The 14,022-nt window shown below is 43.7% G+C and overlaps 1 protein-coding gene across 2 annotated transcripts in view; it reads left to right on the top strand.

The window, feature by feature from the left end:
* EPSTI1 (epithelial stromal interaction 1) overlaps positions 1–2,185 on the top strand; it is an 89,950-nt gene extending 87,765 nt beyond the window's left edge. Inside the window, exon 15 of one of the 2 annotated variants that reach the window (XM_083168939.1) lies at positions 1,231–2,185. In XM_083168939.1, coding sequence (XP_083025065.1) covers positions 1,231–1,236 — 6 coding nt within the window. In that variant the 3' untranslated portion in view covers positions 1,237–2,185. The remainder of the gene's footprint in view (positions 1–1,230) is intronic. The other variant, XM_083168938.1, reaches the window with a different exon arrangement.
* Positions 2,186–14,022: the final 11,837 nt, after the last annotated feature.

The following is a 14,022-nucleotide window of genomic DNA, read 5'->3' as shown; positions in this document are numbered from 1 at the left end:
TTATGAAGCCGGTGGTTTGGTCACCGTGCACACTAGGGCCACATATAGGATATTTATGAAAACCAAAGAATTGGGGGAATCAATTTTTAGTCACATTTCTCTAGTAAAATCTACTGTGTTCCTTAGAAAAATGTATTAAAATTGCAAATCTGCAAAAAAAAATGAAATTTTGAAATTTCACCTACACTTTGTTTTAATTCCTGTGAAACACCTAAAGGGTTAACAAACTTCCAAAATGCTGTTTTGAATACTGTGAGGGGTGCAGTTTTTGAAATGGCATCATTTATGGGGGTGTCTCACATACAAGTCACTCAAAGTCACATCAGAACTGACCTGGTCCCTAAAAAAATCAGTGTTTGAAATTTTCTTGAAAATTTGAGAATTTGCTATTCATATTTGAAGCCTCCTAGTGTCCAAAAAAATGAAAAGGAGGTTGAAATAATGATTGCAACATAAAGTAGACATATGGTCTTTGTTAGTTATTAACTATTTTGAGTGGTATGTTTATTTGTCTCACAAGCAGAAAATGTGACATTTTGCAAATTGCAAAATTTTCCATTTTTTCACGACATTTTGGTATTTTTCACAAAAAAACACAGACTGTATCGACCAAAATTTACCACTAACTTGAAGTACAATGTGTCACGAGAAAACAATCTCAAAATCACTGGGATAAATAAAAGCAAAAAAAAGTTATCCCCACTTAAGTGAGACATGTCAGATTTGAAAAAAAGGGCTCTGTCATGAAGGCACAAATTGGCTCTGTCATAAAGGGGTTAAAAAAAAAAAAAATAGAATTATATTACATGCACATGAGCAGCATTAAAAGGGGAGCTATATGTGTATTAGCCTTGGGTACCACAGTACCTGGAACTTTTAATCAGGCCCTGGTGACGATAATGAAAAAAATTTGACTTTTATAGTTCTTTACTAACCTTACTGCTGATCTTGCTGATATATTGTGGGTATTGTAACATACCTGATACTTTAGGATGAGCCTTGGAGATTATATCAGAACCAGGAACTTGTGAAATTCATACATTGTTGTTATACTGTAGATCTCATGTGAAATTCGCTCTAGATATAAGATTCTGCTATATTTTGCCTTCTATTTACTGCATTATAAAGCATAGAAAGCTAAGTAAGTTTCTAACTACAGTGCACTTTGTGGATATGATTTGTCTGACATAAGCATGATTACTAATCCCAGAATATTCCTTTCCCTTTCAGACTTAACGTTCACTTGTGGACATATCTAAACACAGCCAAACACCGTTGTTACGGATTAACTGTACAAAATAAATCCAGCGCATCCAAGATTTGTCCAACAGAAATGATCAATTATTTACTTTGCTTTTAAATCAATTAAAGACAGTCGATTTCATGATTGTACAGCTTGTATAGATGTAATTATCTCTATAGGATCAATTAGTCTGATTATGGAGAAATGTAATCTTTACATCCCAGTAATACACTCCTTCTACACTTCAAATGTAGACTCCCTTTTAGCACCCCTGTGATTCTCATATCACCTAAGACACTGGTACCCAAACTATCGGCCTGATTCAGGCTCAGTTGCAGTTTTTCGAAGCTTAACAAAACTGCAACTGCCGGCGCTAAGCTGTGGGGAGCTGCCCAGCACAGGGCAAGACTCCCCCCTTCACCGGGTCCCTCCCTGCGATGTGCCTGCAAAATTTTAGGGCACATCACTAAAGTTACCTGCTCTGCAGCCTAGCAGGGAAGCCTAGCTGCTCATGCTCACTCTGGTGCGCAAGCATGAGCAGAAGTGCAGAAATTGCTGGATACCGACTTCCAAATCTAGAATTGAAGTCTGACTTGGACCCTGATAACAAAAACAAACACAGTTTTTGAGCACTGTATGGTGATTATAATGCACTGCAGCTGCTCTACAAGGGGAATACCAAACACCCCTTCAATGTGGAAGAGCGAAGAAAGAAAAAATGTAAGCAGCACTTGTGCAAAATAATATAGAAAATTTATTTAAAATACAGTGTTAATATTGTTGTGGCCAGCAACATAGACAAGACTTACACACATAAAACACACATTCTCCTATATTTACTCAGTGGTAAGGGTTAATATGCATGCATGCTGTCCTTGTGACGGATTAGTATTTGTTAACTTTATTATCCAGCTTGATGTTAATAAAGTTCACAGTCCCCCACTCATGTGCACATATTAGTGGTTGTTAGTTGGTTAGTAAATACTTGCAAGTGAGGGTTCGGCTGCCACTCCCCAATAGTGTTTTCCTCGACCGCTGGTGCTTATCCAAATTGTTGCGGTCTTGTCAAGGAAAAAACAATGGTACCGGTCTTTGTGCTGCCAGTTCTGGCATAACAATTCAACCAGGACAGATGCGTCACTCGAACCGGCTGCCCAGTCACACAATAGTGAGAAGGAGGAGACTAAGATGAAGCTCATCCAAAACATGATGCTAGTTGAGAAAGCAGCATGTCATCCTTATGTTTGGGCACACGAAGTAAAAGGAATGATGCTGAAGTAACTAAATTGCAAACCACCAGGAACCATGAGTCAAGAACTTGAAGTGTTGGCAAACCGGAGATCAGCAGGATGCATGAGCAGTAACGCAATACAGAAGTCAAAAGGCAGTGGAGATTCTGCATGTACATCATTCAGGGTCACTAGAGATGATGACTGACCATATCAGTGAGCACAATAACAGCAACCCAAGGATAGAGTCTTAATTCTCTGTCAACCAGAAGGTGTTACAAGGGAAGAAGTAGATAAAGAACTGAGAGGAAAAAGTGAATCAGAACCCATTAGTAATTAAGCTAAACATCTCATCTGAAACCTATATAAGTCATGCTTGCCAGGTCAAAGTTTGGGGACCTTAAAGACAAATAAATGGCCAGATTGTAATTTGTTTGTCTTTAAAGTAAAATACAATAGGTCTTTCAGTTCAGCGGACGTGCAGGATGCTCAGGGCCGGTGCAAGGCACTGGAGCGCCCCAGGCGAGTCGGGGTGGGGGTGCCCGGGGGGGACCTGCTGCGCCGTCTGGGAAGCGGTCAGGGTGGTCCGTGCCGGCATCTGACAGGAGCGCGCAGTGGTGTCCGTCTGTGTCGCGGGGGTACCTGCGGCACTGTGTATAAAGCTGGTGGCGTCCCTGCAGTGTTTAAGAAATAACTAGCACTATCCGCCAGGCTATGCGGCGGCGCGGGAAGCGCTTCTGATTTTAAATACACTAGCCACACGCTGATTGGCTGAATGTTTTCAAACCCAGCAGCGCTTCCCGCGCCACCGCATAACGCTAGTTATTTCCTATTCACTGCAGGGACCCCGCCGCCAGCTTTATACACAGTGCTGCAGGTACCCCCGCGGCACGGACACCCGTGCCCGCTCCAGTGGCCTAGAGCTGCCTAGTGGTGGCGCCGGCCCTGGGGATGCTGTGCAAACTCTTTTTAAAGCAGCAATCACTTGCAGAACTTGTAAATTACTTCCCCTAAAAGCAAAACGTCTGAGTTCAGTCGGCATCTCGCACAGCCGCTATACTCAGACGCTATTACATCCGGCCTAATTGTACTCGAAAATTTACGTCAGAGAGATGTACAGATATATTAGGTGAGAAGGTTATTATTCACCAGTAAATGTTATTACTTGAAATAATACAGAAATATATTTAAGTTTATTATTGTACTATTACTCAGGCTAATTCCAAAGGAGGTTACCTTGAAAATTTTAAAAGTTGGTAACCCCTGCAGGCTTTTGGTGGCATCAGACAATACATTAAGTACATTTGAAAACATTGTAAAACACTTTTATCACTTCCATGAATACATACTTGTAAACTGTACAGAAAGGTTACATTTATTTGCGAAAATACAGGATTGACAGAGTCACAACAATAAAATAATGCATCGCTGCGCACACTACCTGACTCCCTTTCAGTGTGAAGGAACCATAGACGTGACCCTCTCTGCAAAAGTCATTTATTAAAAATAGTTTTCATTGTAAAAATGTAATAAATTGCATTATATCCCTAACAATTTGTTGTTACCTGCTCTATAAAATAAAAAAGGTGGTTAAGGCAGCGCTCCCAAGGATAAATAAAACTAAATGAATCATTATAGAGAATTTATTAATACATGATTTAAATGAATTAAAAAAACACAATAAAATACTTTAAGATAGCAATCTCAGGAATATGTGCACATCAAATAAAGGAACGAGAAATCTGGTGGATAACCTGCACTGAGCCAAGCAGCAGTCCCAATAAGTGGAGTCCAACTGGCAAGGGAGCATCCAGATGCCGTTGGAGGGATCGGTCCCGGAAGATGGCTGCGACCAATCTTAAACCTCAATTTTAGGGGAATCCAATGTGCAGTAGGAATTCCAAGTGTAGTTGGATGGATTGGGCAAGAAAGATGGTGGTGGGGACCAATCTTAAGTCGCTCAAGTGTACAACCAGGGAAGCTCCCAATAGTTTGAGTCCTGGGGCATCCGAAGTGTGGAACTGGGTAGTCAGAAGAATCAGCAGGTAGTGGTCCTAGAAGTGGCACAGGTCCTGGATCAGGGCCGCATTAAAGCAGGGGCAAAAGGGGTCCTTCTGGCTAGGGGCCACCTGTGGTTGGCATGTATTTAGAATTTTTTTTTTTAGCTAAAGGTTTTGTGCATGGGAGTGGGGTAGTGCTGCTGCTTCACCTATCTGTCAATGAGACTATGATTAAGGGTGCTAAACATTGGGTGCCAAGGCACTCTGACTGTTCAAGTGTGCAGTGCATTACTGGGAGCTGACATGTCCCATGACACTTTGCACAAGAGGGCAGAGGCTGAGAGGTTTGTGCTGAGCTCTGATTGGTGGAGTTCATTACATGCTTCTCAGGCCCATGGAGGACAGCAGCAGCAGCCTAGGCATGGGAGGGTTTTTAATCAGAGGCAGCACTGGGACTGTGAGGTCTCCTACAGTCCTACAGAGTAAAGTGCAGAGGAACAAACACAGGTTTTTCATGTGGTATGCATATATAATCTCCCCCCATTGACCAAGTTTATACTGCCTTTACTCTGTGTTTTGACAGTGTAATATTCTCCCATGCAGTTTGCGGGCAGTAATGACAAGTGCAAGGGGGCCCCCCTGTCTAAAGTGCCCCGGGCCCCCCCTGAAGGCTTAATCTGGCACTGTCCTGGATGGTGCTATAAATTCTCTATATTGATTCATCTAGTTGTATTTAGCATTGGGAGCACTGCCTTAACCACCATTTCTTTTTAACCGGAGAAACCACCCTTCATTAGGCAGCTGTTTTAAGAGAACAACTCCCGACAAAGCGCTCAGTATTAACTTTGGTTAATATACATTTTTTGCTGCTCTATAAAATGTATGGAGCATAGGCAAACTCAGAATGGGGTAGTGGATGGGGGATCTCAGTCTCCCGGAAGCGCCCCTTTCTCACAGCCAGGCCAGCGGTCTCTGTATGCAGTATAAAGGGCGGTATGGAGTTACTGCACATGCCCAGTGGAAGCAGATTATCATACCAATTCTGCTATGTGTGTATGTGGATCTGAGTGCTCAATCCTCATACCAGAGAGAGAATCTGACAAGTGGATTACAGTGATCATTGGGCCTGTATGTATCTGAAGTATTGTATTACACAAATTGCACTTTGTTTGGGGCAGACTCAGTGGCATATCTATAATGGGGGCCCACACTGTGCACACCGCACTGATTTGTCAATACTTACCCTTCATAGTCCCATGGTAGTGGCAGGAGCGCTGCAGAAATTGGTAGAAAAATGATGCGGCGGCCATTTTTCCAGTGATTTGTGCATGCTCAGAGTTTGAGGGCTCTAGTGCTCAGACTCCACAGCACAGTGGAGGTTCGCGCATGCCCAGTAGGTTATGAGCACTAGAGTGCTCAGACCCTACTGCTCCTGGCACCACTCCCAAAAGAGGCGAATCAGCCTGAGGAGCCTGTGAACGGGCCTCCTTCTCTCTTAAGACGGGCAGACTATAGCTTGTTACTTGCTAATTGTGCATCCTTCAAGGGATGGTGATAATAGTTATAAAACAAACATTTGGAAACCTCTCCTCCAGAAATTCTGTGTGTGCCCCAGTGGAGTATATCTTTACGTGAAGTAAATTTGCAATCATAAGGACCCCATGGACTGCTCATAATAGAGTTCCACACCCTGTTCAGGGTCATTTTAATTCACATTGCTGTAAATAAAAACGGGAGGGATCTCCTGGATCTATTCAAATCAGCACTCTGTTACACCAGAGAATGCCGGTACTCATGAGTATTTAGTCACGAGAACCACCATTTTCTGACTTAAGTGACGCCTGCGATGTTGTTCGCTCTGCCGTAGGGCACAAAATAAAAAAAAATTAAATATAGTTTTGTTGGATTTCTGATCGTATCCCGGGAGGGTTGCGAACAGAACTTCACCAGTTGGCTGGTTAGAATAGCTCCAGGGGTGCCCTCCCAGCACCACTCACTGCACTATGAATTGAATCAACCCCTTTAAGACTAAATGATAAGACTTTTGTTTTGTTTTATTTTCTTGAGGGACTTCATCCCCTCCCAAACTTTTTTCTGCTATTCCGTGCCCTGGTTATACCCCCATCCTCCCCAATGATATGGAGTATTTTATATTTTGTCTTCGATTCTATTACGCACATACAATACTTATGCTATAGATCTGACTACTTTACCCCCTGTGTCACATTATAGTGTAAATTACTGTTATTTCCTCTCTGTTTAATATATTTTTCTCTCCACTACTTTACTTCTATAGCTTTTTTGTTTATAATGTTGAATAACGTAATGACTGCAATAGGCATGGAGAGAGTTAAACTTCCAAGGGAAGCATGTGACTCAGATATCCAATAAGGATGCAGGGGATGGCAGAGTTAGCTTGGATATCAGGGCAGGAAAGGGAGGAGTCTTTCTCTCTTTCCTGACAGTTTTCCCTCCCTCCCCTTGTTGCTTTATGGTGGGTGGGTGTTAATCGTGTTGGCTGGTAGGCAGGAAAGAATGGCAGGTTAATTTACAGATGGAGCCCCTCTCTTGCCTGCAGGGGCTGGTGTATCTAAACGCTCGCGTGACCCATCCCGATGGAGCTCCAGAACCGCCTCCCCGAACCCCCCTAACCCTGCCTGTCTCCCTGAAGCGCAGCGCAGGGTCCTAGTCTAATGGTTTCCCTCTCTGCCAGCGCTCACCAGCGGGGACATTCTGGCGAGCGCCGGCAATGAAAGAGATCAGGCTCCATCTGTAGGTCTTCATTAAGTGATGATGCAGCGTATATGGTTTGTTTTCGGTGCGCTCGCCTTTCATTGACTTTAGGCCTTCGCTGGATCACCGGCTCGGGAACAGCAACCCCACCCGGACAGGTGGGCAGTCAATGCAGTAGATACTGCTTGATAGGGAATGTTTGATTACGTATGCCAGTTGTGCGGTGGAGCTTAGTTAATTAGCCGTTCTTTCTGGGCCACCATTAAATAATTAATTATAATAAATGAATTATCTTAAAGTGCTTTAAATAAATTCAGCTAACATTTTCTGCCAAACCTGAGTCTCCGAGTCTTTATTTCAGGTTTTAGATAAGTAAGATCATTAAATGTGAAATGTTATACATGCTAAAGGTCACACGTCAGATGCTAGGATGTTTAACACAATACAGGCTGGGCAATGCATTAGACCCAATTGCTTAGCACAGGGACGGATTACGGGCCTCATGGGCCTGGAACTGAACATGCTCAAGGGCTTATTATGAGTAGTGGAGGAGTGAGACATGTAGAACCCAAACACTATACACCCCAATGTCTCCCTTAATAGACAAAAGCACAAAAATTGCATAAATGTGTAAAATAGAAATGCAATATTAATACTTATGATTTATGGCCAACCATGTGGCCAGTTGGTGATCATCATGCTGTCATGATGATGGGCCTATTTTTATGTGGATGCCTGGAGCTGTAGCTCCATCCTCCCCATTGTTAACTTGGCCCTGGTTTAGCAGGAAAATCTGGTAATGTGTTGCTATATACAAATTATAACTTTAGCACCCCTGCACCCACTATAGTTACACCCATGAATGAAGTGTAAAATGTATCTATTTGTAAGATACTGTATGTCTTGTGAAGACACAAGTAAGTACATTGGGATTACAGGTGGCTAGAATGCCTCATACCAGATACCATAAAATATAGAATGTAGCATAGCTGTATTAAGCAGTGGCGTAAATTCGCACCAGTTGCCTGGAGGCAAGGTAAATATTGGTGCCCCCCAAATAGCTCAATCAGTGAGGTGTCTGTCTCCAGTAAGACAGGTCATGGGTTCTAATACAGGGTGTGACACTTGCAAAAATGATATTAGGAGAGGGAGTCAGCCACAGAAGCGATATCAATGGCTTTCAATTAACTGATTCAAACTCTCAGAGGAGGAGAGGTTCCCTACTAGGGAGCAGGAGCCCGGCGGCAGATGACTACATTGCCTCCCAGAGTTACACCTCTGGCATCAAGCACTCCACATATAGAAATTAATAACAAATAAATAGTAAATACCGCCCTTCAAATAGATGCTGCTTAGTCCACACCAACTACTGTAGAAGGACAATGTGTAAGTTCAGGTGTGGGTTCAGTGATCCAAGGAAGGACATATATGTTTTTTCTTTAGGTTAAAATCAGAATCCTGGAAATGCTTTATCCATTTGTTTCATAACCTCAAACATATAAGGAGGACATAACACTGCATCTCATAGTACAGACATCTCCTTGTGCAAAAGTGAGATGTACATAAAATGGACTATATACTCTGAACCCTTATGGGGCCTTAGACTTTTGCCACAAGGAATAACGTGTGAATATGAAGTTGCTCTCACATGCCAGCATCCACCTTCCATATGTACCTCAAAACGACAGAAAAGTGCAGTGGGTACAGCCACTGCGCTAGAACAAATTGAACAAGTGCGCCACTGTGTTGGTTTATACCAGGCATGTCGAAACTATGGCCCTCCAGCTGTTGTGAAACTACAATTCCCATCATGCCTTGCCACAGTTTTGCTATTAGGCAGGGTTGCCGACTTTTACAGTCTCCCCTCCGGGAGAACCCCGGAGAGGAGACTGTGAGCATCACTTCTGGGGGCGGGGCCTGATGGAGGATTTTCGGGATCCTCCCAGCCATTCCGGGAGGTTTGGCAACCCTGCTATTAGGGAAGGCTAAAACTATGGCAAGGCATGCTGGGATGTGTGGTTTCACAGCAGCTGGAGGACCACAGTTTGGACATGACTGATTTTTACAGAAAGCTATCATGGAAAATAAGTGCCATCACACAAGAGAAATGTTTAGCATTGACACATATTCTTCCTGCTAATGAGCTCTTGTTCTGAAAAGGATGTGTTCTGAACAAAATCCTGGTTTGAATTGAATGCTCTCTTATAGAGATTAAATGTGTTTTATTGGTAAATAGTAAAGAAAAATGCAGCACTTTTAAAAGTTTAATGCAGTAGAATTTCCAAAGGGACACTTATGAGATAAATGTTCACTTGTATAAAATATATAGTAGCTCCAACTAATTCTTTCTTGTTTTTGCAACATAAAAATAGCAGCAGTGAAACAAATGGTCCGCCTAGCAAGGTGGTTTTTAGCTCTGATGAAATTAACAGCTACTGAATTTTACTTACAGAAGATTGTGATAAATCTACACTATAACATCAGCCCAGAGATATACTGACTTTATTCCACATTACACCTATAGAGTTTTACTATGGTGTTTAGTCTGGATTTAGAAATAAGAAACTAAGAAGACATGGTAAATTAAATAGCAGGCAACCTTGAGAAGATAAAATATGTTCCAATGGTTTAGGAAGTTTCTCAGCAAATAATCTCAATGAAATAGTATACACAGGCCAAAGAGTGGGGAATTAGAGCTTTTATGACCTACCATAAAGGCAGATTTCGGTCCTTAATCTCCTATAATACTACACAGTCCAGGTTGTGCCGTGACTTTGATGTTCTAACTTTTATTTCCACAAAGCACCCAATGATAAATAAACAGTATTGTATTTTTGACTGGACTTTCTAGTACCTCAACATGGATTAACTAATTAATCCAGACAAATACATGATCAAAAAAACATCTTTTTTTTAAATATATTTTATATATAAAAAAAACAAAAAGAAAAAAATACTAATAACTAAATCAGGGTTGCCGACCCTCCCGGAATTTCCGGGAGTCTCCCGAAAATCGGGTACCCCCTCCCGGCCCCCGGAAGGGTGGGCAACCCTCCCGGATTCAGGGGGGACCCCCGCTGACCCCCGGATCGCGGCATTAAAATGCCGCAATCCTCGGGTCTCAGAGGAGGGGGTGGAGCTAAAACGACACAATCACGTCATTTTAGCCCCGCCCCCTCCATGGAGATCCCTGAATTCGCTGCTTTTAACAGTATGGGGGCGGGGCTTAGTGATGTCACTCGTAAGCCCCGCCCCCTGAGCGGCCGCTGAAACTCTCCTCTCCGGGCTTCTCCCGGAGAGGAGAATGTTAAAGTCGGCAACCCTGAACTAAATACATATACTAAATACTAATACAACACTTCTGTATTTGACCAGTGAACTTTTCCAGTCACATTCACAACCCCAGCTGCAGAACTATGCTATTCTCTTCACTACCCATGTCCTAGGGATTAAACTCAATATTTTTTTGGGAATTAGCCAATGCACTAAGCAGTAAAGTGCACAAAGTATATTACGAACACTTGCAGCCCTCTTCAAATCACGTGTCACTTCCGTGTAGCCATTGTCCCTCTCTGCATCCCATCTGGCCAGACTTGGTGGCACAGAGTCCCAAAAATGAGACACAATTGTTCCACCCCACCACTGCTGAAATCAGTGGCGGAACTTGTGAGTATTTGGCCCAGGTGCAAAAACAGAATTTGGGCCCCCCTCCTCCACTCCAACCCAAGTTCACAATATGCTACACAAAAGTGGGCCCTTTAGTCCTCAGGGGCCCCGGTGCAATGCACCTGCTGCACCAATAGTAGTTCCGCCTCTGGCTGAAATGATGTAGGCCAATGTACTGTATATAGATATATAACCTTTGAATTATAGAGTTTGGGTGGTAGCGACCGTGTCGCTTTTCAGTATTCTTTAGAACATGGGTCTTCAACCTGTGGCCCTCCAGATGTTGTGAAACTACATGTTCCAACATGCATTGCCACATTTTTTCCTATGAGAGCATGCCAAAACTGTCAGGGCATGCTGGGACATGTAGTTCTACAACATCTGGAGGGCCACAGGTTGAAGACATGTGCTTTAGAATGTACAAGCTTTAAGTTAGATATTGGCAGTAACAGATTAGCTTGTATGTTATCTAATGTCACATATGATACTAGGGGGCTCCCTTGTAGAGTATTTCTAATGCTAAATAGTGTACCAACCAATCAGCTCATAACTATAAATTTTTAGGCGATGTCTGTAAAAATAACATGAGTAATACTCTAAACTGGCTTCACTGGGGGCATGTTGAAATGGTTGGAGAACCCTGCACAACACGGAAATCAGTCTCCACTGTGCTTGATTCAGGTGCATCCCCCTCCTTTGCCTATGTCATAGGTGGCTGTGTAGGCTTGAATGGACTTTTGCTGCTCCTACATCCTCTGAAGCATATAGAGGTAGTTCCACCGTGTCACAACCTCTTGTTTAAGGTGATTGCAGGGCAGGTTAAGGAGGGTTTGCTGGTGCTCCAGTCTTTGGCAGGCAGTTGCAGAATGGTGAAAGTGGCCCTCCCCAGTAATGGGTCAGGAAATGCTGCACCACCAAATTTATTGTGTGAGCAAAACATGAGACATGCTGGAATTTGCCCAGATGTAATGCCCACACAATATTCGTGGCATTGTCAGATAACACAAATTCCCTGGAGAGTCTAAGTGGGGTAAGCCATTGTGCGATAATTTCACTCAGTTTTTCGAATGAAGTTCTCAGCATTGTGCCTCCTAGTGAAACCAGTGATACACATTGTAGCCTGCCTTGGAACTAGCTGGCGTTTCTGAAATGCTGCTACTAGTGCTGCTGCTGTTGTTACTGCAGAAGGCGATACATCTACCTAGTGTGCTGTTACAGTCATATAGTCCTTAGGTGGCCGTGTACCACTTGTCCACATGTCCGTAGTTAAGTGGACAGTAGGTACAACCGCATTTTTCAGGACACTGAAGACACTCTTTGTGATGGGTATTGCCTGCCTGGTGATGTGGGATCTAGATGGGATTTGGTGACAGGGACACACTACATACATCAATTGTCTAAATCCCACTGCACTAATGGCAGATACCAGATGCACAGTTAACACCAACATTGATGTCGATGCCGGAGTAATCTGCTTTACAATAGGATTACTGCCTTCATACGTCATCTACCTGGCCATGGACTGCTGGACGCTCAATCTCTTAGTGAAAGTAGTGGTGTTGCTACTTCCTCTCCAGGATGATGAACGACTCCTAGCAGCAACAGCAGCTGTGGCAGTAGTAGGCGTAGCATTGTAGGATCCTCTGGAGGAATCCCAGATGGGAGAGGAGTCAGTCATGCCAGGACTACTTCTGATCCTGATTGAGGAGAAAATTGAGGAGGAGGGAGTTAGAGGTGTGGTTTTCAGGCGATTGGATGCAACAGGGGGCCAAAGGGATTTTGCTGTCACTTGTGTCACAAAGTGTCAGAACTTAATAGTGATGAGCGCGCTGTAGGTGATGTAATAGGGAGGATGTTCCCAGGTGGTTCCCCTACTATTTTTACCTTTACATAGGGTACATATGGCGACACAGTTGTTGTCCAAATTGGGTTAGATATAATTCCAGACACATGACGTGGTTCTTTTGGTCCTCTGCACAGGCCTTTTCCACCCCACGTACAACAACTGTCTCATCCGGTGCCTGATTTAAACATACCACATCACCATCAGCATCCTCCTGGTCAACTTCCTCCTAATTGCCAGCTACATCCATATCTTCATCCTGGTGTACTTCAACAGTGACATATTCAGTTTGAATATCAGAAACTGGACTGTGAGTGCTCCTTTCAGCACTAGCAGAGAGGGTGTGCAAATAGTGGAAGGAGCCACCTCTTCCCATCCAGTGTCGGGAAGGTCAGGTATCCCAACGGCTGACACACTGACTCTCCTTGGTGATTTGTGATACCATCTTAGTCTGCACAGTTCTGTGCTGTGCTTTTGCCAGCTTGACTCAGATAAGTCATGTGATTTATCATATTTATATTTCTCATAGTATAGGGCATCGGGAAATATAACTCCTTTTAATTTGGATTTATGCAACATGGAGAGCGTACCCTTAAAGCACACAGGGCAGCCCCTTGTAAATATTATTTGGACTGATATACAGCAAAGGACAGCACCCCTGGACTGGACTGGACACAGCAGAGCAGGTCAACCCCAGACACACCCCCAGGTCACCCCCAGACTGATACAGGCAGCACACCCCCACTGGCGGGCTCATTAGCACATGGGAATGCCCAGCATTTCATGGGTATTCCCATGAGAACTCTGGGCATTCTCATGCTAATGAGGCCATGACGCGGGTGCGGGGGGCATGCAGCACGCATCACCGGATGTCAGCTGCCCACCCATTTCCTTGAAAGTCACTTTTATATGCATGCACCTTCCACATCTTTCGATGGTCTTTGACCATCGAAAGATGTGAGAGGTTCCCACTGCCTTGCAATTGGATGTTACACAAACCCCTGCCTTGCGAATCAACCAGAATAACCCCCAAGGCACTCATGCTTAGTGTATATGTCATCTTAACAATAAAATTATTGTTTATCTTTGTTTTGTCACCCTCATCATGTATCTTTTAATTTCATGCTGGTTTGCTGTGTTCATTGGTTGTACTGGTTTGGGAGTTGGGAGCAGAGAGAGGAGGAGCCATTAGATTCCATGGAGGGTCAGCAAGCCGGGGACCAGCTGTGCGGTGCACTAGACAGCATAGGCTGAGCTCAGCAAGCAAGGGGACCAGTGGCTGAAGTACAGCTGGGTCAGGGAGCCCAG

The sequence above is a fragment of the Crinia signifera genome, chromosome 2 (genome assembly GCF_055691185.1).
Source record: "Crinia signifera chromosome 2, ASM5569118v1, whole genome shotgun sequence".
Taxonomy (NCBI): domain Eukaryota; kingdom Metazoa; phylum Chordata; class Amphibia; order Anura; family Myobatrachidae; genus Crinia; species Crinia signifera.
This window is presented reverse-complemented; position numbering and strand designations above follow the sequence as displayed.